Source organism: Ammodytes marinus (assembly GCF_949987685.1).
Source record: "Ammodytes marinus genome assembly, chromosome: 10".
NCBI classification, from domain to species: domain Eukaryota; kingdom Metazoa; phylum Chordata; class Actinopteri; order Uranoscopiformes; family Ammodytidae; genus Ammodytes; species Ammodytes marinus.
In genome coordinates this window covers 14088919-14113718 of record NC_137214.1, presented here as the reverse complement: position 1 = coordinate 14113718, position 24800 = coordinate 14088919, and the positions used below count along the sequence as shown (strand labels likewise).

The following is a 24800-nucleotide window of genomic DNA, read 5'->3' as shown; positions in this document are numbered from 1 at the left end:
CGAAAGCTTTAACTCTACTAACATTGGTTCCGTGTTGACCTATTATGTGGTCACATCCTAATTTAGTTTAAATGCAATACAAATATGTTCCTTTTTGAGTTGTTTGTTTAATGTACCTCAGTCCGTAACAAATCTTATCATCAGGACCAGTGTAATATAGGCTACTGAAACAGCTTTATATATATATATATATATATATATATATATATATATATATATATATATATATATATATATATATATCTTGCAACACTTTTGTTTTTGCTCCCATTTTTCATGAGATGGACTTAAAGATCTAAAATTCATTCCAGATACACAATTGTACCGTCTAAATGTGTGATAGTGAGCACTTCTGCTTTGCTGAGATAATCCATCCCACCTCACAGGTGTGCCACATCAAGATGCTGATCTGACATCATGATTAGTGCACGGGTGTGCCTTAGACTGTCCACAATAAAAGGCCACCCTGAAATGTGCAGTTTTGTCTCACAGCAAAATGCCACAGATGCCACAAGCATTGAGGGAGCGTGCAATTGGCATGCTGACAGCAGGAATGTCAACCAGATCTGTTGCTCGTGCATTGAATGTTCATTTCTCCACCATAAGCCGTCTCCAGCAACTTCGCACAGCCATTGAAGAGGAGTGGACCAACATTCCACAGGCCACAATTGACAATCTGATAAACTCTATGCGAAGAAGATGTGTTGCACTGCATGAGGCAAATGGTGGTCACACCAGATACTGACTGGTTCTGAGTCCCCAGACCCCCAATAAAGCAAAAAAATGCACATTTCAGAGTGGCCTTTTATTGTGGACAGTCTAAGGCACACCTGTGCACTAATCATGATGTCAGATCAGCATCTTGATGTGGCACACCTGTGAGGTGGGATGGATTATCTCAGCAAAGCAGAAGTGCTCACTATCACACATTTAGACAGATTTGTGAACAATGTTTGAGAGAAATGGTACAATTGTGTATCTGGAATGAATTTTAGATCTTTAAGTCCATCTCATGAAAAATGGGAGCAAAAACAAAAGTGTTGCGTTTATATTTTTGTTGAGTATATACAGTATCTCACAAAAGTGAGTACACCCCTAACATTTCTTCAAATATTTCATTATATCTTTCCATGCGACAACACTGAATAAATGACACTTTGATACAATGTCAAGTAGTCAGTGTACAGCTTGTATAACAGTGTAAATTTACTGTCCCCTCAAAATAACTCGACACACAGCCATTAATGTCTAAACTGTTGGCAACAAAAGTGAGTACACCCCTAAGAAAAAATTTCCAAATTGGGCCCAAAGTGTCAATATTTTGTTTTGCCAACATTATTTTCTAGCACTGCCTTAACCCTCTTGGGCATGTAGTTCACTAGAGCTTCACAGGTTGCAACTGGAACCCTCTTCTACCCATTCATGACGACATCAAGGAGCTGGTGGATATTAGAGTCCTTGCGCTCCTCCACCTTCTGTTTGAGGATGCCCCAAAGATGCTCAATAGGGTTTAAGACTGGAGACATGCTTGGCCAGTCCATAACCTTTACCCTCAGTTTCTTTAGCAAGCCAGTGGTCGTTCGGAGGGGTGTTTGGGGTCGTTATCATGTTGCAGTACTGCCCTGCGGCCCAGTTTATGAAGGGAGGGGATCATGCTCTGCTTCAGTATGTCACAGTACATGTTAGAATTCAATGAACTGTAGATCCCCAGTGCTGGCAGCACTCATGCAGCCCCAGACCATGACACTCCAACCACCATGCTTGACTCTAGGCAAGACACACTTGTCTTTGTACTCCTCACCTGGTTGCCGCTCCACACTCTTAACACCATCTGAACCAAATAAATGTATTTTGGTCTCATCAGACCACAGGACATGGTTGCAGTAATCCATGTCCGTAGTCTGTTTGTCTTCAGCAAACTTTTTGTGGGGTTTCTTTTGCATCATCTTTAGAATAGGCTTCTTTATGGGATGACAGCCATGCAGACCAGTATGATGTTCTAATGATGCAGAGTGCGGCGTATGGTCTGAGCACTGACATGTTGACCCCCGACCCCTTCAAGCCCTTCAGCAATGCTGGCAGCACTCATACGTCTATTTTCCAAAGCCAACCTCTGTGTACGACGCTGACCACGTGCACTCAACCTTCGTAAACTGGGCCGCAGGGTGGTATTGCAACATGATAACGACCCCAAACACACCTCCAAGACGACCAGTGGCTTGCTAAAAAAGCTGAGGGTAAAGGTTATGGCCTGGCCAAGCATGTCTCCAGACCAAAACCCTATTGAGCATCTTTGGGGCATCCTCAAACAGAAGGTGGAGGAGCGCAAGGTCTTTAATATCCACCAGCTCTGTGATGCTGTCATAAATGGGTGGAAGAGGGTTCCAGTTGCAACCTGTGAAGCTCTAGTGAACTACATGCCCAAGAGGGTTAAGGCAGTGCTGGAAAATAATGGTGGCCACACAAAATATTTACACTTTGGGCCCAATTTGTACATTTTTTCTAAGGGGTGTACTCACTTTTGTTGCCAGCAGTTTAGACATTAATGGCTGTGTGTCGAGTTATTTTGAGGGGACAGTAAATTTACACTGTTATACAAGCTGTACACTGACTACTTTACATTGTATCAAAGTGTCATTTCTTCAGTGTTGTCCCATGGAAAGATATAAAGAAAAATGTGAAGAAATGTGAGGGGTGTACTCACTTTTGTGAGATACTGTATATATATATATATATATATATATATATATATATATATATATATATATATATATATATATATATATATATATATATATATATATATATATTATATATATATATATATATGTATATTATATATATATGTGTGTATATATATATATGTATATATATGTATATATATATATATAAAAATAATATAAAGCAATTGATCACATTCCATTAGCTGTTCATGTTTTGTATGTTAACTAACCATGACAAAATATTATTGATTAGCAACACAAATCAGTTTTAATACTCAAATTTTTTATTTTTTTGTATTAATTTTGTATACTCCTTGTCTTTGTATTATACATGTCATTCATACAGTTTATGATATAGTAAATAGTAATTACACACCAGAAGTGTAACAAGCATCAACCTGTCACCCTCACAGACATGCATCATGCGCACACTCATTCACACACACACACACACACACACACACACACACACACACACACACACACACACACACACACACACACACACACACACACACACACACACACACACACACACACACACACACACACACACACACACACACACACACACACACACACACACACACACACACACACACACACACACACACACACACACACACACACACACACACACACACACACACACACACACACAGGGATACATGTCCCTTACACCTATTAAACCAAAAGATAAAAATGTAAAACCCCAAAATGTTCTTCCTCCATTCTCACCAGATTCACAACTCTTATTTTCAAATAGAGTACGACAATACTTATGTTTAAACAATTTAAAAAACGAATATAGAAACATAAGAAATGCAGGAAGGCAACTAAATAAGTGGGCAAAGCCTTTCTGAAGTAGAAGGTTAATTCAGATCTTTTAACTCTTCATAGAAGCAGAGCTGCAGGTAGAGGAACCACTGACGCTTGAACAGTTTACTGTGAGTTAAGGACGACTGGAAGTCCGACTTGACTTTGCTTTACCAGAATAAAACATGCTACAGACTTCAGAGGCTTAGTGTGCGTCTATTCAGCTGAGTGCTTATCAACATGAGCCAGTATGTGTAAAACTTGTAGTGGGGAGGGTGCAAGACTGAGGAAGCCAACCCAACGTAGTTAAAAGGGGGACTCTGCAAAGACTATGGCACAAATAACAGCTCTGAGAGAAGCAGGTGCATAGTGGGGCCAAAGCTGATCCAATTAAACTGTGTTGTGTTGTGACATTGGGATGGAAACCATCTGCTAACAACTGGAGAACACTTTTAGCACTAAACCACAAGTCTGACGATGCTGTTTGCAGCTAGTGATCAGTGAATACAAACATAAACACAGAAGAGATTCTGACGCAGTTAACCTAGTTACAAGCTTGATGAAATAGCCTTAGACATGTTGGTCTCACAGTTAAATTGTTCTTCATACTGCAAGTGCTGTTGGACTTTTAACTCATTATTTCTCTTCCCCTTGAACATTGGGAGAAGGTGAAATTGTGACAGAAATTTCAAGCACGGTATTCACAAGTACATGAAGTGTCCACAACCTGTGTCTTTCTTATGAACACATAAACCTTGAGAGTGATAATCCTAACTCACATTGGTTTGATTGAAAGTGAAGCCAGTTGAGACTGAAGGTGATATGTTCCCACATACAGAAAAGAAGAGAAACGGACGACAATGTATTACTGAGGGCAGGGATATGAGGGAAGCTATGATGGAGCCACATAAAAACACTGGGTGTCAATAACTGCAGTAGTCTTTAGTCACTGCTTTGTTTTTTGCATTGGAGCACACACTGACTCTCATTAGTCCGTACACATATGCAAAACACATTCAGACCTCGGATTTGTTTACTTAGCTGAAACTTTCCCAAATCATAATTTCTCTAACACAGACAGATGTACAGACATAAAAAAGCAGTCATCATTCCTGGCTGTCCTCAGTGCGCCACTTCAGGAAGTCCTCCTTCCGGGCATCTGGTTTGATCTGGTTCCGCATGCCCCCGAGCAGATTGGAGGTGGCTTCGGAGGCTACTATCAAGGGCCGGACCACGGTGGGTGGGATCTGCCGCAGGACGCCGCCCACAGCACCAGGCAGACCCTTCTGTTCGTGGCCGCGGGATGCTACATCGCACAAGGTCTGAGCCGTGTCGATCACTCCCTGGAGAGAGAGAGAGAGAGAGAAAAAGAGAGAGCATCACAATGTTTAGCAGTCACAGTGTTTCTATACGTTTACATGACGTTGTGGTATTCGTGGTTTTGTTCATTTGTTTAGTTTTCTTTTTCTTTTTACTGCTGGCTGTGAACCAAATTGCCCCTCCCTCAGGGATAATAAAGATACCTTGAACCTTGAACATACACAGAGGAAACCAGGCTACTGTAACAAGTCAGGTTATGCAGGAATTACTTTCCTTGCCTGTGAATGGATCAGTTGTTTGGTTTATAAATTGTCAGAAAATTGTTCCCTAGAGTTTTTTCTAGAGATTCTGTTTCATTTGAAGGATCCATAATTAATTTTGAGATTAAGTTAGGTTTGAGGACGCACCTCTCTGACGGTGTCGTAGGCCTTGGCTACACCCTCTCGCAGGTCTGCAGGCTGAGCAGCTCTGCGGGGCCGGCTGGACGGGGCCCGGCCTTCTGTGATGGCAAAGCGGTTCAGAGGGGGAGTTGGAGACAGGATGTCGTACACTGTCTCTGCTGTGGCCTGGGAGAGAAAAAGACGAAGAGTTTGTTAAGCTTGGTGATAGGAAGCTTGTCCTTGAAGATGATTTTGGACATGACTTTGTTTCACAGTCATGTCCATCACAGAGCCAGTACCTGTATGGCCTGCACCAGCCTGTTGCTGAGCTCCAGAGCTGCTGAGGCTGTGGAGGTGCCGAAGGACGCCGCCCCCCTCTGGAGACCTCGAATAATGCGCCCATCCTTCCTGTACTGCTCTATGGGCAACCAGAACAGATCCCTCACTCCATGGACTGGATAGACAAAACCACATGGTGCGAGGGGGAAAATGGAAAGAACCGAGAGAGAAAACAGGATTAAGAACAAGTAAATGTGAACAATGAGACTTGTGTGAGGTGGTGTGTTTGGAGCAGTGTCTACTCACACAGCTGGACAACAGAATGCATGGGGCCAACACCTCCCAGAATGCCCGGCAGTTGATTCTTCTTGATGTCAGTCAGCCACTCCGTGACAGCGTACTGGATGACTTTGTCTACACCGAGGAGACTAAGAAAAAAGTTGGAGAAGAAAGACTGAGAAATTGAAAGCTCCATTGGCTCACCTTTCAAACATGGTGACATGGTGAGTCTCAGAAAGTCACAAACTACTGAACAGATTTGGGCATAAGATTTCTGTGTAGGTTTGGAGGTGTGTATTCCTACCCGTGTCTGCAGCAGAGCCTCTTCAGCTTCAACTCTGAGCAGTTTAACTGGGCCAGACCGATCAGAATCCCTGCAAACGTCCCCTGGGAAACAACAAGTAAAGAAAATATTAGGATTGTGTAAGTGCAGTCGGCATGCACAATTAATCACAGAGAAATGTTCTTATTATGAGCTTTTGGCCCGACTCAGTGACGGATGAGTGACCTCTCACCTGTTCAATGACGACATGTTTGCCATGATAGTCCAGCCAGATAGGCACTTCAGATATGAAACGAAACTCCCTGAACAGAAGAGAGAGACCATATTTGCACGTTTAACCTTTTTTCATGGTGAGTATTTTTTGCAACTTGTACATTGCTGTCCCTGTTCCCTTTAGTTTGTGAGCACAGAGTCAGACTTTGTCTAGGTGAATTAATGTTTACACACCTGAAGTAGATGGGCTGATCGGAGGAGGAGGTGGAGCCGGCAGAGGAGCAGCTCTGCTCGCTGTAGGTGGTTTCCACAGAAGCTGTGAGATCAGGTCCCAGACCAGCTGTCGGCTCTGCCTCCTCAGACACCTTCTGGGAGGGGTCGGCTTTTGCTGGAAATGGGGATTTATGAAAAAATATATTAACTAAACGGATCAAATATTGAACTTTTTGGGGGGCGCTTGTGATGGAGTGGTTAGAGCATCCCCCCATGCTCAGTCCTCGCAGCAGACCCACGGGTTTCTGCATGTCATTCCCATCTCTGCCCCATTTCATCTCTGTCTCTCTGCATTATAAATAAAGCATAGCAAATGCCGAAAAATTATCTTTGAAACAATTAAAATGCTCAGAGATTGCATAAGTAATCATTTAAACATGTTCTTCAGAGCAAATGAAAGAAGCTTGCATGGGACATCTCATACAAAACCTTTAATATTTATGTATTTGACAGAAACCTTTAACATTATAAATGACAGACATATGGAGAATAAAAAATAAAAAAAACATCATCAGACGTGGCTTACCTTCAGTTGCAGGGTCCACAGGCAGGTAAGGGTTAACAAAGGAAGCTAGATTACTGAAAAAGTCCTTCAGGAAAAATAGTGCATCCTGGATAGTACAGAAAGGAAAATGCTGGTTAGACAAGAAAAGGTGACCGAATGAATGAAACAAAATTATCAGAGTGCTAAACAGAAATTAGTGCGTCGTCTGCAATGGCTCATTCTGTAAAGTGAACTTCTTAAAACTGACATCTCCAATGTCCAATCTGATAAAGTTCAAGCGATGGTATGAATGGGAATTTCTGGATTGATGCCATATTAAAGTGCAAAATCAATTTGTCTGAGTGTTCTCTGAGGGCTGAAGCATTTACAGAACATCTTTGAATAGAAAAAAGATAACAACGTAGAACTCGAGAGCCACTTACTTCTTCTTCCTTTATTTTTCTTAACAGCTAAAATGTATAGAAAATCCCCTGCATATCTGGAGGCTCTACTCGGCCACTTCCAGGTACCATGTATTTTGAATGAGACTGGCTTACACCTGCTTTCAGTGGCTGGAGTTACCTGGTCGACGTTAAGTCTCAGAGGCAGCAGGCTGATCCGAAGGCAACACTCTGGACCACCCAAGCCGGACTCTGGGCACACCTGCAGGGCCTTCACAGTCAGCTGCATAAAAGAAATCACACAATCCATTATATCATTAACATTTCATGCTGGACCATTTGTCTTTTATCAAGTCCTCTCACATCTTTTCACCTAACTCTTCCTGCCTCCCTAAACAAGGTTACTTAAAGCTGTATTAAAGCTCTGCCAAACAGTAGTTTGGATCTCTGTGTAGTCATCAGAGTGCTCTCACCATGTTGGAGTGGGCTCTGCGGGGCATGCTCTCGCTGGTGTAGAGGTAGAGGAATTTGTTCATTTGTGAGGAGGCTAGTCGGTCTCGAACCTCCAGCTCCTGTACGATGAACACCTGCCTCGAGAGGGGCTGCTCGCCACCGGGACCGACCCCTGCCGCCACTGACCCCTCTCCATCCAGCCCCGCTGCTACAACAGGGTAGGACTCATGCTGGAAGGACACCTGGAGGACAACACAGGAGGGAATTTGTTTAAAAAAAAGATGTTTAGTCAGGCATAATAGACAGGAAGCAGAGGGAAACAGCGTGCATGACTCAGTTCAAAGTTAACATAGCAAGTAAAAATCATCTGACTGTAAGAGTGCTATCAATCGTCTCAGCAAGAAAGCGAATAAGTGTCTTAAGTGTTTCTTTGATTGAATCATAGATAGTAAATAATATGGATGTAGCATCCGGGCTGACCTCAGTTATTCACACGGCATCCAATAATCCTGGTTTGTGCACGTCACCATTTTGTGAGGGGGAGGGAGATAGCTGACGTATACCACCGAGGCAAAGTGAGGGACAACGGGCGGAGAGCTGTCACTCAAGAGATCGCGCCAATACATTTTAACCTCCGATTAAATAAAAACTAGCGTGGTCCGAAAAAATTCACCCCCCTCAGTGTTGTCATGGAGATATGACCTAAACATACAGACTAAAATAGTTTTGTGGACCAGGCTGTAAATAGATTTAATAAGACTTTGAAAACAGCCTGTTTAACAAGTGAGTCAATGAGAGATGGCTGTCTTCTGCTTCCACCCCCCTAGTGGCACTTCCGGTTACTACAGTTGTGGTCACTTCCTTATTGGATGCTGGTAAAAATCGCTGAGGTTGGGGCTTGATTTGAATCAGAAATTAAATGATACATCTGGATCAGAGCAAAAAAAACAACAGCACATAAGAAATGTATGGGTGCATAAAAACTGATCTGAGTTTGAATTTAATAATAAGGTTTAAAAGTTTATTAAATCACTTTGTTATTAAAATAAACTAAAAAACAGCCCTTTCTAGTGTCAGTTTCATCTGGTACACGCATACTGTTTAAGTACCTTGGTGAGCTGGATCTCCATCAGCAGTGTGTGCTGGCGCCCACTGCCTCCGGCCCAGCGCCATGAGTTCTGTGGCCGAGAGGGAGCGGCAGAGCGAGACGGGGACCCACGAACACCAGCAGGGGCCGAGCGACCTCTGTAGAGAGAGGAGGGACAGTGACAGGAGAAGAGACATGAGACACGTAGACAAACAAGACCCAAAGGTGGCCCATTTTCATGATCACTGATGTATAGATTGTGAGTGTGTGTGTGTGTGTGTGTGTGGGAACCTGTTTGCGTGCTGGGCATGTATAGACATGGGCTTGCAGCCAAAGTCCTTGCCCCCATAAAGATGCCAGACTACAGAGATCTCGCGCAGCACCACCCTGCTCTGGGGCACTGGGAAGCGGCTGGGGGCCCTTAGCAGGTCTAAGCTGCCTCGGGGCCTGGAGAAGTGACTCTCCTTCAACCTGATGGGCCCCGGGGCCAGCACCGTCACCACAGGCTCCCCGTCCCTGGGCTGGAACAAATCCAACATTGGGACAATTAGTGTTAGTGAACAAACTAAAATATTTCTGTAAAGGAGTCAGTGGTTGTGAGCTAATGGGGGACAGACTCACAAGGATGCCCATCCCGGGAGCCTCCAAGATGCAAAAATCGTCATTGTCGGTGGAGCCCTCGGAGCCTTCGTCCGACATCATATCCGCCTGAGCCTCTGTTGCCGTGGCAACCAGTCCCTCGAGCTCAGAGTCGTCAGCCAGCAGGACGGAGTGGCTGCGCTTTGTAGCTTCACCAGGGAACAGGTAGACGGAGGCAGGTGAGCCTCTAGGCATGGAGGGGGAACCTGGACAAATACCAGCAGTCAGTTTAAAGAGTCAACATTTGTTACTCCAGCATCTAAAAACCTCCTGAGCATTTGCGTACGACACATACAGATACACATTACATGACTTTAGAAGTTTTATAGCAGCGTTAGCAGTTCATTTTGTCAAGGTGCAACAACAAACCCCTCCTTATTTTTTAAAGCTTCACCACAGTTTTACAACACTTATAGAAACATATTTCAATAACTCACAATCCTATTCCTATGCACTAGGTCATTTGAAAGAGCCATATCCCTTTGGGATGTTCAGAAGTGTAGATATATAGAGACAAACTCAGCAGTACCTGGATCGAACATCTCTTCTCGGTGGCTCTTCTCTGTGTCGATTAAGGCATCAGCCAGGTCGTACTGGTTGATCTCTGCGGTTTCAGCTGGAGGGCAGGGCAGCACAGACGCAGGACTTTCTGACAGCTGACAAGACAGAATATTACACAGACTTTAGACAAATTCACGGCATCTTAAAACCATACTTTATGGAACTTGAATCAACCTAAAATGCACTTTTTACATTTAATAAATTGAATTGTACTGAAATATTACACATAAAATATAATATAATATAATATTAGATGTTTGTGTGTGTATAATAATTTATATATTTCACTTTATAATGGCATTCTGTTCCTTTATTTTGTTATTGTACTACTGCTACCAAATCCATCCTCATTTGCGCTTACATTTCTACACATGTACCCAAGGTTATTAAAAAAATAAAAAATCAAGACCTAAAGGTCAATGGGTATGATAAACAGACTGAGTCCTGTTTATAAATACAAATACAATTTACTTTGTGTTTAGTTTGAAGCCATCATTGTTATTAATTATTTATTAAAATTATCCATTGAATAAGTTGGCCTTACTGGTAGTTTCTGGCCGGCGATTTCGGTGGGTGAGGTGTGTCGTGGCGGGGGGTGCAGGTCGCCCTGGGAGACCAGGTACTGCAGCAGATTGACGAGGGCGGCACAGGAGTCAGCACAGGTGTGAAGGTGAACCACATTGTTGGAGCAGCGGAGCTCAAAGAGTGGCTGAGACTGGAGAACAGAGAGAGGACACAGAGGAAGCATGTTTAAATTATAAATAAGAGAGAGAACAACTATTAATAAAAAACTCATACATGTGTCGATAATTCAGTTTTACAGCTCATGTCTCTCCTCTCTGCCAAAACATTTGTTCAAGATTTTCTCAAAAAGACCAATTGAAATGCCACAACGACAAGTCAAAAACAGACGATAATCAGTTGTAAATGAAGCTTTTTATTTATTTTTTACATGAAACCAAATAAACATATAGAATTAGGCAATACAAATACAGCTAAATCCTATAAACATAAACTGCATAGAGCGAATGCCTCAAAGTCAAGTGTACAAAACATCATTACCTTGTTACATAATAGACTTCTCTCACATTTTTCACAGCTTGAAACTGATTGGCTAAAAAAATACAGCTACATTGTTTAGGGACAACGTGTTTACCGCCGGTTTTGGTTCCACTGGAAACTGATGCGTCGTCTCAAACTGCCCTCTGAAGCTATTATTACGGGGAGACTTCGTCATGGTGAAACAAATATTTATAAACACATGGTCTGGGCTCGTTTATGGTTTTTGGGGAGGGTTAACTAAATTACAATGTTTTGTTTTTCTCTGGCGGGGGCGGTCATTCTTATAATGCTCCATGGCCTGCTGAGTGGAAGGGACCTAAAACACAGGTATGTAATCAGATGGCGAGCACTCACCAGTTTGCCCGTATTGCTGCCTTTCCATGTGGTGATGGCAAGCTCCAGCAGGTCAATGTCCAGAACACACACGTAGTCTGTGTAACACAAAGAGACGTAATGCAACTAATCTTTTTATTCTTTTTTATTCTTTTTTTTTTTCCTTTTGTCAACTTTCAACGGGTCCTGCTGGGAAAGATTCCCTGGTGCAAAGATAAGGTTTCCCTACAGTTATCATGTCATCCATTCATGTCCTCACACTATTTCATGAAAGTGAGGGGAAGGATTTTTGTTTCTGTAGGTCACTGTTGCCGCCTGGACAGATGACTTTGTCTCATAATAATTTTCTGCAGAAGCCGTTCAGATGCTTTTTCCCCGTTTTTACTCTTTTACTGCTGAGTAACATTACGGCTACAATTCAAGCAAATGCAAAACTTTTTTAAGAGCCAGTGTTAAAGAGAACATCTATGAATGACACCATGGCAGTGTTTTCTATCCTGTAATTCTGAACAGCGGGCACACACACACACACACACACACACACACACACACACACACACACACACACACACACACACACACACACACACACACACACACACACACACACACACACACACACACACACACACACACACACACACACACACACGTATCATGTGTTTTACCTCTCTTCAGGTCCACGGTGTCAGTCTCACATTTGTCAGAGAGGTAGAGAGCAGAGTCATCCAGGATGAATCTAACCACAACACAAGGAAAACACAACTTACTAAAATATCACCCCTGGAGGTAGTTCATATACAGTATAATGCGATATAAACTGCCATTCCAAATTAAAATGTAAAATAATTTTCTCAATGTTAAATGTTTTATTTAAAGGACAATCTATTTGTTGAACTGTACCTGAGGTGGAAGGTGGCAGTGTCTACAATGATATTACTGGACAGAGAGAAGGACTCTGCTGTGAACAACATGCGCAGTGGCAGATACAGAGGTCTGCAAAACAGAAAAACAGAAGATAAGGGTGAAAAAGTAAAGAGAAAGGGATATTGCACTGCACAGTGCACACACCATAATTTTATCAATCACAGTGTACTTAGACTACATACCTGTAGTCGACGGCACAGGTAGCAAGGTGTGTGTGGAGGACAGTGATGACGGCAGGTGCTGTGTATCCTAAAATAGGATCATCAATGACGTCCAAGAAATCAACCAGCTGTAACAAACAAACACAGACTCCGCAAAGTCATTCATCAAATTCATCCCCCTTATTGGATTTCAGCATGTGGTTTACATTTTCCTGCACAACCCAAACGCTTTAACTGGAAAATTGCAAATGCTGCAATAATTACATGCAATTTGTGGCATGTAATCATACTTGTATGTAATAGTATATACTTATTATCTTTGGGGAGCAAAAAAGGGTTTTTTTTTTGGCATGGGTGGTGACTTAGTGCTGGTGGGACCTGTAAGGGATAGTAGGCAGATGCTACAGCTTCAAGCGCAGGCGAAATAATGTTCCTGTTAAACTCAAGGGTGTCTAACTCTCTACATTTTCTTTATTGCGTTTTATTTTCTGGATGGAGAGACTCATGTTTGCCATTCATTGGTTCTGTAAAATCCGTCTGTGATATCCAATACCTTTCAGTTATTTTTGTCATACATCCATCAGTAAAGAAAGGTGTCTCGATGTATGTCTGTTTGTGTCTATCTATACTATGAATATAGACAGACATCAAAGGAAGAGAAGTGCGGAATGTGAAGGTGTTTGGATCAGTGCTTCCATAGAAAACTGCGGAAAAATGGTCAAAAAGGATGCGAGTGCAACGCCATCGTGACAGAGTGAATAGATGCGAATCACAATCTTAGCAGCACTAGTGGCATTGCACTGGTAAACTTACTCTTAGGGTGTATTCACACTGGTAAAGTCCGCTAGTTCACTTGCTTTGGTCCAGACCAAATTTTTTATTTTTTTGGTGTGGTCCACTTTTATATTACCCCTTTTGCAAGTGAACCAGCATTAAGAAGTAAACCCACACGTGATCTGAGGTCATTCATTCACTGGACAGACATTCTGGGGTGGAAAGAAGCAGGAAGCACGAAGTGAAAACTGCGAAATATATAACTGATAGGCTACGATATGGGGTTAAAAATAATAAATACATAACAAGGCCTACATCTAGCTTATAAATAAAACATAAAATTATGGTTGTTTCATATGGTTATAATATGTAGGCCTGTGTCAATGTGTGGCTTGTAGCCTACAATGTGAAACATAATATTTACTGTATTTTTGCTGCTGGACGCGCGGCTCGCAAGGAATAGGCTCAAGCTGACACACAGCTGATTTAGCCGTGTGTCCGCTGGGTGTGAGTTTGGCGCGGCTCAGCTCCAAACTGACACAGGGATAGTATTGACGGCCCCGTAACATGGGAAGCAAAATAAAAACACGCACTTCAAAGCGCAGCGTGAACCTGTTGTCACTGTGCGGGAGACGCTCCCCTCTCCTTCATCTGATCGCTGAACACATCGGCATGTTTACGCATCCTGTCTATCAAATGTAATATATTCGCTCGGGGCTCCCGGTCAAACCACAACTAATCTTCCTAACAATGGCTACAACAACACTTTCCCATAAAGTGAAGCTGATGGCGATTTATTAAAAAAGAAAAGGCACAGTGCTTCCTGCAATTGGGTCGGATCGAGTCCGGACACATTCACACCACAAACGAACTGCAGCAGAGTGCGTTTGGAAACGCACCGAGACCACCTCTTTTTTTTTTTTTTACCTTTATTTATACAGGTAAATCCCATTGAGACCGGAGACTCTTTTGCAAGGGAGACCTGTTTTCCTTTCCCACGTTACCATTCACACACACATTCATACATCGATAGCAGGCTAACTATCGACATTCACACGAGGCAAGGTGGGTGAAGTGTCTTGCCCAAGGACACAACAACCATGACACAGGTGGCAGGGATTGAACCTCCAACCCTTTGATCATCGGCCGACCCGCTCTACCAACTGAGCCACAGTCGACCCTTCAGCTGGGTCTCGGAGTGTTTGTTTGGTCCGCCCCCGAGTGCGATTGCTGTATTCACACATGTCTGAAAAATGTCGTTCGTTTCAACCGAACTAAACACGGCATGTGTGAATACACCCTTAATTTACTTCTTGGTGCACCTATCTACATGTACATGTGACGATCTTGTCACATCTACATCAGTTCACAACTTCCCAAATCACCTTCTGCTTTTGCGCCTGAATGATGTAGTTGCAGGGTTTTTACAGTTGATGTAGCTAGAGGAAATGATTATAGCATGATGAAGAGGGAAATTCTTTTTAAATTGAGAAAAAAAGCAAAAGCTGCACTTCATATTAAACACTGGATTGTTACTGCAAAATACCTCAATACTTCACTGCTCACCCAGTCTATTTCGGCTTGAATGTGGAATGTCAAGAATGTTGGTCTAGACAGAGAAGAAGCAGTTTTCCAACTCTGGGGGACTGACACCAAAACTTTAAATCGCACTTTTATTTCTAAGGAAGAATTAACATTATCCTGCTAAAACATGTACGTACTCTCTACCATTGTGTCCTTAAGCAAGGCACTTAACCCCAAAACTGCTCCAGGGGCACCACAGTATGGCTGTGCGAGAACCCCCTCTAGAGAATTGCATGTGTGTGGCATTTAAAGATGTGGGAGGAGTTAAACCAAATTTCAACAACCTTGTGTGACTTACCATGTGTGAATCTGCATGTGTTAATTGACAATAAAGAAGCTTAAAACTTAAGTCTTTCCTTTCATGAACTTTTAAACAAGAAGATACTGTGAGAACTCTATGCTCTGTAAGGTGACTTGTTTCTTTGAGCTTCCCACCTGCTCATGCCAGCTGTGGTTAGTCTGCGTCATGTGATGTTGCATAGTGGCACCTTGGAGTTTGAGGGCCACGAGGAACTCCTGCAAGGAGCAAAAGGAAAGAAACTTTGTTTAATGTCAAACCTGCACAAACTTTCTGCAAAATCATGCGTTTGATGAGGATGTACCTTGACACTCCTGTTTAGGTCCAGCGTGATTTTGATGGCTGTGGACAACATCTGTAGCTCCCCCTCTCGGCCGCTCACACTGCTCACCCCCACCTCTGTGGGGTAGATGGTAGGGTCCAAGTGCTTTGGGGGAGTGAAGTTGGGCATCTCCAACCGCTGAGTGATGGGAGTGTCTTTCACCACCGCTGTAGTGGTGTGTGTGTGAGGAAGGAGGGGGCGGACACATAAATTAACTTTTTCTACTTGGCAATAAATACACTTCAACATAATTGTATGAAGAAAATGTGAATTATGCTGTGCACCTCGATGGTAGAGCTCCACCCGTCTGCTCTCCACACATAGGAAATTGAGATTGGGATCATTCTGGTGCTGTGCCACACTGAATATCTTCCCCCCCTCCAGGTCCAGCACAATTTCCCCATGACTCTGGTCCTCCTGAATCAATGACATGCAACGGAAAAAGGTGTGTTAAGTCTTTGACATGTCACTTACAAGACAAAAACATGTTTGTTTCTCCAATATATCAGTGCATAGTATACAATAAACAATAGTTCAAGTACTCAATCACTCTAAATACTTAATTTTTTTGAATGTAAAAAGGTAATTTAACATCCAGTTCCAAAACAATTAATCAAAGCAACTGTATTAAGATAATTCAATATTAAGCTTTCAAAGCATTTACACCAAAACTTTTTCACCAAAAGGCAATATGTTGGAGAGGAGGCCTACTCATGTGTTCGACCTATTAATTTCTTCAGCTGCTGCAACTATAAGTGTGTTTTAGTTTATGACGATGTTGCATCCTGGTTATATTGTTCAATCTTTTGACAGTTTGGCAGAACTCCAAAAGGCTTACCAAGTTGAATCTCCTTAACTTTTTGCCTTTGAGCTAAGCAAGTAGAGTCTCACAGCAGATGCAAATTGTGGGTGCCAGCCTATCGTGCCACTAAATGCGATGCCTTCTTAAACTACAGCCAACCATGTGACTCACCTTCCTGTCTGTCCTGGCTTGAAGGCGACCTTTGCCGATAATCACAGTGAGGGAGAGGAGGCTGAGGTTGTGGTTGGGGCGGGGAGCCGACTGTTGTGTCCTTCCAGATGCATCAGTGGCCAAGAAGAAATGAGGCTCGTCCTCTTCTGAATCAGAGTCTGTGGCAGAGAGAGAGAGAGATAGAGAGACATGTTAATCTTTTTGATTTTTATAAATCAATACAAACCATTGTGGAGCTTTTTTCGATCAAAGCAGTAAAACTCACCCAGTCTGAAGGCTGACTTGCAGAGCTTGAACTCGTCATGCTGATGGCGGCTGTGGTCGGGGCTGTGCGCCGAGGGGGGAGGAGGCTCCCACATTAACAGATCATTATTGATCCTTTTGGACAGAGCGTAGGGTGAGGAAAATGACTATTACATCTGGTGCAAAGATTTACTACAAATATAAAGACCAAAACAGAAGAAAAGCTGGAAGACAAAGCTATTTCTAACATTACTAATAACAGCTCTACATGAGCAGCTTCAGAACAAGGGAAGTCTGATGTTCAAAGGCAGATAAAGCACATTTTGTAATAACTGACCTGTTCTGTGTTCATATAAATGTGAACTTACAGTTCAATAATCTATAAGGTAAGAATAATCAAAACACCAAAACCAAACATGAATAATAACACTTACAAACCTATATCAGCCCCCTTTAAACACACCTAAACCCAAAACAAATATTACCCTTAGCTTACCTGTATTTTTTCCTTTTTTAAGGTTTAGTTTTGCTGACCTCTTCCCATTGCTATTTCTTAATTTGTTACTATCTTTTCTATGAACTTGTTGTAATGTATACAATGTTTCCCCCTGGACTAGTTAGTGAATGAATCTATAGTAAATCAATAAAATAAATAAACAAGGTGAGACATACCTACATTTTTTGTATTTATAAAGTATTCTACTGAAGACCATTTGAACATATTTCAAACTCTCTGTACTTTTTACCTGTGTAACATTAGCTTGGTGGATCAACCATCACACATGTGCTGCTGCTGACCCTACCTGTTGTAGATGCTCTGGAAGGCCTGTTTGCTGGGCAAGAGGATGTAGGCCAGTGGCAGACTGATGTCCACAGCACACTGACACTGAGCCACGCATTGTGACTGAAATTGACTCATCTCCTCGGGGTCGGCTGGAATAACCATCTAAAAAGAAAAAGAGGAGAGAACGGGTCAGGGCTGAAAGACGGTGGAAAAAAGACAACAAATTGAAGGGCTGTCATTCTTCCGGCTCACCTCCTCAGTCTCAAACATGGTACGGTTGGAGGAGAAAGGGGAGCTGGTTTTGTCGTTGAAATCACAGTGACTTTCAAAGAAGGCAGCCCCCAGGTCCCTGATGAGGCCCAGGTTCATCCCATCCAGTCCTGCTGCCGGGCCCTGAGCCTCACCTCCACGCACACGCACTGATATCCTGTTCACACAAACAGTCGATATGTAAGAATGGCTTGAAACTCCAATTTCCTCATTGATAGATTTTGTATTGTAGGTAATTAAAATTATTTTTGTGAATCACATAATCTAAATTATTCTCATGATCATCACCACTAACCTGGGCAGAGTGTCACCTTTCTTCTTCACTTTGATACAGGGGAAAGAGCCGCCCTCCCAGCCTTCGTAGGACCCTAAAGAGACACAACACATACATTCTCTGTCAGGATTATACAATTTAAAATGTCTGCCTCAGCAAAATGTGTTATAAAAAATATAAACAGCATATCGGATTTGTCTTGACAGCTTTTAAAAACAAATCTTTTTCTACGGAGCTCCAGTAAATCTTTCATATAAATACATTTTGTACAGTTTTCTAAGCTTTCTCAGCTTTTAGAGTGCATATGTTAAGCATATGTCACTGTACTGTATGTCTATCTCTGGTTGCTCCTTTGATGAATACACGTTAGGAACATCTACTGTCTAGAGCTGCGTGTGTCCCCACCATGCAGGTCGGTGAAGGAGGCCTCCAGCAGCTGGGTGAGGCAGGGAGCCCATGGCTGCCCTGGCTCAGTCTGCTCAATCTGAAGGTCAGGGGCCTCCTGGTGCTTGAGCTCCAGCTCTGTCAGCTCCAGCACCAAGGTCTCCTGCCGCACGGCCTTCTGGGTAGGAGGCCGACGCTGAGGGAGGGGCCGCAGGTCGGGGATGGGGAAACGAAGCTTGAGGATGGCGTGAGGGGAGAGGAGAGTGAAGGAGGAGCTCTGCTCACTGCTCTGAGTCTGAGAGGAAGAAAAAGGGAGAACTGTTTTAGTATTTACTGAAGGTTGGTTTTTAACAACTGATTCAGTCACAGATTAAAAGTATTTACTTTATTTATTATAAGGTTCCGCTTGTATCAGGTACAGGTCAGTGTTTTCCCACGGTCATTACAAACTTCCTTTATTGCCGAGATGCTTAATCATGCGATTACAAAACAATAACTTGCTGATGGTGTCAATAAGCATTTCTCGGAATAAATGGTTAAGTGGCTACCTGTGTGAGTCCAGGTCCAGCGGTTTGTGTGGGACAGTAGCTGAAGGCTTTGCTCAGGCTCCCCAGACGACTGAGGATGTCCAGGTCAAGCTCAGTGCTCAGCTCAGCCAGCTCCACCCGCACAACACTATCCCGCCGCACCACCCGCTGTTTACCCTGCAAACACACAAACACAAACACGCACAAATGTGTTAAAGTTACACTTCGAGAAAGATTGATCTGATAAGTCTTTCTAATACACCTCACTAGGCAGACTCAAGTCTAGGTAAATTATGTATATTATCACTGGCATCGCTGTAGTCCAGCATTTCAGCTTAACGTTGTATCGGTTCTAAAGCTATTTTTGAAGGTTATGCAGTCTGCAAAGTTTACACCATAATAAAAATATTAATTTTCTTTGGCAAAAAAGCCATCAAGTTTTGAATTTAATTCTGGCAAAGAATATAGGCTTCTGGAAAAGTAGTTTGGCACTAGCCTGTGAAATGAGGGTGAGCCACTATATTTGTTATAACAATAAACATGATATGAAATAAAAAGTAATAAAATATAACTTTCTAACTTGTATCATGAGGAAACAGTAAATAATCCTCCTTAATTTTAAAACTTGCTTCATTTGCATTCATGCGTTATTTTCAGAATAAGAATTATTTTGTTCTCTACTGTCTCAGCACACACTAGTCTGCGTCAGGTCGTTAACATTGTGACACTAAACTAACTTCTTCACTCGGACTATACAAAGCAAACACACATTATTTGTACAACACATTGTGTACATAGTATTAAAAATACTTTACACGAAGGAAAACTTAAAAAAAAAGGGGATTCATATCAAGTCTCTCTGTGTGTGTGTGTGTGTGTGTGTGTGTGTGTGTGTGTGTGTGTGTGTTTGTGTAAATACATACCCTACGCAGGTGTCTTTCAGTGAGGCCGTAGTGTAGCTGTGCACATGGTCTGGCTGCAGCTCCTACTGTAAACAAACCCGCTTTCTGGAACTGAAGCAGCTGGGAAGAGACACAAGTTGTCCTTATCAGCTTGATACGAGAGCAACAAACATCAGCAGCACCATAATAACCACTGTTTCCAGACAAAAGGCAAAGGTTTAGTTGACGCTGACACATATTGACAAAAGTGATAGATGTACAGGCTTCATAATGACTATGTGATCACTTACTACTGTACATTACATTTAAAATATAATGACCTTACAAGAATATAATAGATTGGTGTGAAGATTAAGTTTATATATATATATATATATATATATATATATTTTTAAATATAGCCTAATTTTTTGGCAATTTCAAGCTTTATTTGATAGTAAAGAGTTGAAATTGGGAGACAGAGAGAGAGGGGGGATGACCTGCAATAAAGGTCCACGGGTCGGATTTGAACCCGCGACCACTGCAACGAACGCCGGAACCAATATGGAACGCGCTCTATCCACTATGCCACCGGAGCGCCCCAAGTTTAAGGTTTTACAGTGTGAACACTAGCCAAAGAGTCGGAGTGATAGGGATTTCCCACCTCGCTGTAGTGCGGCTTTCCATCCTCCCAGAGGCACTCTAACAGTTCCAGTCTGCTGAAGGAAAGGTCAGAGGTCACGGCCCGGCAGTGGCGTCTCCCGCTTCGCATCTCACAGTTAACCTGCACCGCTGCTCCCGTCACTCTGGGAGAGAGGAACATTTTGGGGTGGGGTTAATTGCATTTCAGGGTTTTTAGAAGTCAGTTGTCTCACTGATCACTCTATCATGTCTTATTACACGGCACTGATAAATGCTGTGTTCCAATTGGTCGATCACGCCATCCTACGGGCAACTATTTCTCAACAATGTTCTGATAGATCATTTCCTGTCATATCAATCCCCTGACAGACGTCTGTCTACAAACAGTTACACACTACTCCTTCAATAAACACTTTTTCAACATAACTTTGAATGTATCTGGAGAGAGGGGACTTCAGAGTGATGGGTTATGTCTGCAAAGACTCCAGTTAAGACGACGTGAGTAAGTTTGGCCCACGATTCACATTGTTACAGTTGATGGAGGAAGTTCTGAACTTAACAGGCAATTTTTTGTACCGTGAGCAATAAAACCATTTCTAAATCAATAAAACCAAACATAAAACAATGTTTTACTTCGATCAGTTTACAAATCAATAAGTTAGTTAGTAGCCCTGTAATGAGCGGGATGATGCGTCGGGCTCCTTTCAAAAAAGGGAAGTAGTCAACTGAATTGCCAAATCTTTGGATGACCTTTCCCCAATCCTCACACTGTGATGTCTCTCTACCTGAGATGGGAGTGTGGGCAGGCCTTAGCAAAGCCCCCTCTGAGGTGGTGGAAGTCTCTCTCACTGAACATGTTGTCCTTGAAGAAGGCCAGCTCCCTGAAGAACACCTGAGACACCTGCTCCACTGACGGGGCTCCTTCAGGCCTAGAGGGAGGGTCCTCCTGCAGCAGGGTCAGGGTGAGCCCACCAAGGGTCAGCCGCAACAAAGCATCAGCCTTCAGCTGCTCCGCCTGGCCACTGTGTGAGCGTCCTGCACACAATAGGATGACAGTTCAGATGGTGTTTTTTTAAGAATAAAGAGGAAAGTAAAACAAAGTTCCTTCAATGTGCTGATATAAAGCCTGACTTTACCTCTGGTCCGGAGGCTTGACTGGGGAAGACTGGACAGACAGCCCGCTACAGGATATCGCCTGGGACAATTTGCAATGCCCTGACAGGGAAGATGAAGTGGAATTAGATTGCTTGTGATTGTGACCATGAACAATCGTGTGCTTATTTTACTAATTCTGCTATTTGTAAAGATTAGAAAATAAAGAAACATAAGAAAAAAGACAAAGAGAAAAGGACAATATAATACAAATGTAGCATTCAAAATACTGTTCTCAGTACTGATAATCTTGCCAAATTTAAAAACATATGTGCACGCAGTACCTGTCCAGACAGCGATGCAGGTTGTGAGAAGCTGGCTACACTCTGTGTAGAAGACTCCATATCACTGTCTGACAGCTCGCTGCCGGAGCGCACAGACGACACGCTATTGGTCATCCCGACAGGACCCATGGAGTAAAACATTTCTGCAGACACACAGGCAGATTGAGAAATTAAATACTAAAATGTACAGACAGATAGTTACACATTGCCTCAGGGAAAACAGCAGTTAATTTTTTTTTTATCAAAGTCATTCCCTGATCAGCACACCTGTTATGTTACACTAAAGGTTCACACCTCTCTGTCTTTGCATTTCATACAGCCAAGATAAAGCCAGAGTTCCTGTACATTGAGAGTAGAGCTGTATTTTAACCTTTATATATTGTATACACTAGATTTTAATTTGAAAAAGGAATACTTTCTCTTATGTTTACCCTTAGTGGCTAGCAAGTTACTCCATGCCCACTGAGGTCATGATGCATCTTACAAATAAAGTTTACTGGTGGTGGTGGACCTTTGCTGCACTCTTTACCTCCATTCTCCAGGCTGGTGATGTAGGGCTCCAGGTACGGCTCATCATCCCACTCCCTGTCCCTGGGGCTGGAGCCCAGCTGCTTACCGAGGTCCTCTTCAATCAGACGCAGGTCTTCTGAGTCTAATGGACGGCTGTGCACTCCACCACACTTAGCCTCTGGCTCTGCAGTGAGAGAAGACAGAGAAAAGGCTTAATGAATGTATGTGAACGAAAAGCTACACTTTATCAGATGTCTGTGACCTCACCCTCTAGCTCTGAAATGCAAGGGACAAAGGCATATTGGCCCTCATTTATCAAACTTGCGTGGAAACTGGTGCAGATTCTGGCGCAAATACCTCCCTACGCCAGGTATTGCGTGGGATTTATCAAACAGTCGTATCTCGCCAATCTCGGCGTACGCCAGGCCATAATTGATAAATGCGGCGGCTGAAAACAATCGTATCACACCCCTATATTTTCTCAGTTTAGAGGCCTCGCCCAGAGGTTTTACGACATGGATATGCGCATTACGGCACAGAAGAGGAACTTCTCTGAAGTAGAAATTGACAAAATAACAGCGAAAAAAAAAAAAAAAAGAGTTTCATTTAGGTGCATTACAAGCGGGATCAAAGAACGACAGAAGGCAGCAGTTAGGAAGGAAATAACTCCTGCGGTCAACAGCGTTGATGTTGACAACAAACGATCTCCAGCGCTCAAATGCTATAAAACAGCATATACAATTATATGTCGCCATTTCTTTACATAGATGAAGAAAAAGTGGTCTGACTCAAAAATCGCCACTAAAAAAAGCGTGTTGCTGTTCTGAAATGCAACCAACGTGCGGGCATAATATAAGTGGTAGAGGAGAAAAAGACGCACCAACTGTCCGATAATGGTCCCCATAAAAGAAATACACATCTGCAGAGATTTGAATGATTAAAATGTATTGGCCCTTTTAGATAGCACTACTCAAAAGGGGTTTAAAAACTAAAAATAACACATTTTGCATTTTACTGTATGACAGCATGCGCTTGGCACGAGTGGTCAGCCCGGCCGTCAGCTGCACAAGCCGACCCGGCAACGATCAGCTGTGAGAGCGCCCACTGTCCTGCTGAGCTGCTCCACTAGCAGATCGGAAAAACGTGCCGGTTAACGGTGGAAATAAATCGCTCGCTTAAGCGATCAATGACACATTAAAATAGGAACTAACATCTAAAAAGTGCGTCAAATAAATAAAATGTTAAGTTGAATGTTGTGCCGTGTATTTTTTATCATAAAGAGCAGTGTAGGTCTTCTACATATTTAATACTTAGGCTAACATTTTGAATGAATGCAGCACCCGAGCCTCAGTGTCCCCCCAGCTGCTCCAAGTCGAAGATAACTGCCCTTACGCAGTCCCATGCAGCGCTCCTAAGTGGCCGGTGTGTGCACTATTGAATCAGCTCTCCTACTCAGTTGCACACCATACGCTGCACAATTTTAAGTGATTAATATCTTTATTTCGGTCTGAGCAAACACTGGATTTGTATTACCTTCTAATAATTGTCCAACAAAGTCATCGGCTACCCGGCACAGCCTGCACTGCGAGTCCATGCTGTTTACAAACTTGCGTACACGAGCTGAGAGCTGGCGTGGGATTTGAGCGTATCCTACGCTCACGTCCATATTGATAAATGCCGAGATTTGCGTGGAAATGTACGTACACCCATTTTTCTGGTCTATGCACGGTTGATAAATGAGGGCCATTGTCTTTGTATACTGTAAGTGTATATGTTCGTAGACCTCCTGACTTATGTATTGCTGGTGTTAGACACAGAGGAAGACATTTTTATTTTTATGAGAGCATGCATGAGTGTACAATTGACTCATCACAATGACTAAGGATGGCAAGAGGTGTCTATTTTATTATAATTTTTGTACGTTACGACAACATACAGTTACAATAAAATCTAAAGAATCAGAAAGCCCATTTCAATAAAAAAATTATTTTGATTGCATATGGAGCATTTGCTGTACCCATGGTCAAGAAACTGTGCACGTGTATTACAGTGGGTGTGTGTGTTTTAATATATACCAGTGTCTATGCAGAGGGCTGCCAGCAAGTCTGTCAGATGGGTTATTTGATCTGGAGAAAGCAGCATGTGGACACAGCCCACCTTTCCATCCAACTCCAACTAATGAACAGAGAGGAAGAGACAGGACACAGACGTGACTCACTTGCAA

At 42.7% G+C, this 24800-nt stretch overlaps 1 protein-coding gene across 1 annotated transcript in view; it reads right to left on the bottom strand.

Annotated features, from left to right (window-relative positions):
- Positions 1 to 3007: 3007 nt before the first annotated feature.
- atg2a (autophagy related 2A) overlaps positions 3008 to 24800 on the bottom strand; it is a 28167-nt gene continuing 6374 nt past the window's right edge. The window contains exons 7-42 of the mRNA XM_080035052.1: positions 24652 to 24751; positions 22596 to 22760; positions 22067 to 22209; positions 21767 to 21845; positions 21416 to 21665; positions 20653 to 20794; positions 20031 to 20129; positions 19129 to 19284; positions 18602 to 18875; positions 18218 to 18290; positions 17905 to 18079; positions 17672 to 17814; positions 16891 to 17003; positions 16626 to 16783; positions 15937 to 16069; positions 15635 to 15819; positions 15468 to 15548; positions 12696 to 12802; positions 12490 to 12582; positions 12255 to 12325; positions 11608 to 11684; positions 10736 to 10906; positions 10160 to 10286; positions 9613 to 9836; positions 9283 to 9512; positions 9014 to 9149; positions 7925 to 8146; positions 7633 to 7734; positions 7093 to 7177; positions 6528 to 6681; positions 6313 to 6382; positions 6102 to 6184; positions 5825 to 5946; positions 5539 to 5693; positions 5267 to 5425; positions 3008 to 4882 (exon numbers count right to left, since the gene is read on the bottom strand). Of these exons, the coding sequence (XP_079891178.1) occupies positions 4646 to 4882; positions 5267 to 5425; positions 5539 to 5693; positions 5825 to 5946; positions 6102 to 6184; positions 6313 to 6382; positions 6528 to 6681; positions 7093 to 7177; positions 7633 to 7734; positions 7925 to 8146; positions 9014 to 9149; positions 9283 to 9512; positions 9613 to 9836; positions 10160 to 10286; positions 10736 to 10906; positions 11608 to 11684; positions 12255 to 12325; positions 12490 to 12582; positions 12696 to 12802; positions 15468 to 15548; positions 15635 to 15819; positions 15937 to 16069; positions 16626 to 16783; positions 16891 to 17003; positions 17672 to 17814; positions 17905 to 18079; positions 18218 to 18290; positions 18602 to 18875; positions 19129 to 19284; positions 20031 to 20129; positions 20653 to 20794; positions 21416 to 21665; positions 21767 to 21845; positions 22067 to 22209; positions 22596 to 22760; positions 24652 to 24751 (5094 nt within the window). The 3' untranslated portion in view covers positions 3008 to 4645. The remainder of the gene's footprint in view (positions 4883 to 5266; positions 5426 to 5538; positions 5694 to 5824; positions 5947 to 6101; positions 6185 to 6312; positions 6383 to 6527; positions 6682 to 7092; positions 7178 to 7632; positions 7735 to 7924; positions 8147 to 9013; positions 9150 to 9282; positions 9513 to 9612; positions 9837 to 10159; positions 10287 to 10735; positions 10907 to 11607; positions 11685 to 12254; positions 12326 to 12489; positions 12583 to 12695; positions 12803 to 15467; positions 15549 to 15634; positions 15820 to 15936; positions 16070 to 16625; positions 16784 to 16890; positions 17004 to 17671; positions 17815 to 17904; positions 18080 to 18217; positions 18291 to 18601; positions 18876 to 19128; positions 19285 to 20030; positions 20130 to 20652; positions 20795 to 21415; positions 21666 to 21766; positions 21846 to 22066; positions 22210 to 22595; positions 22761 to 24651; positions 24752 to 24800) is intronic.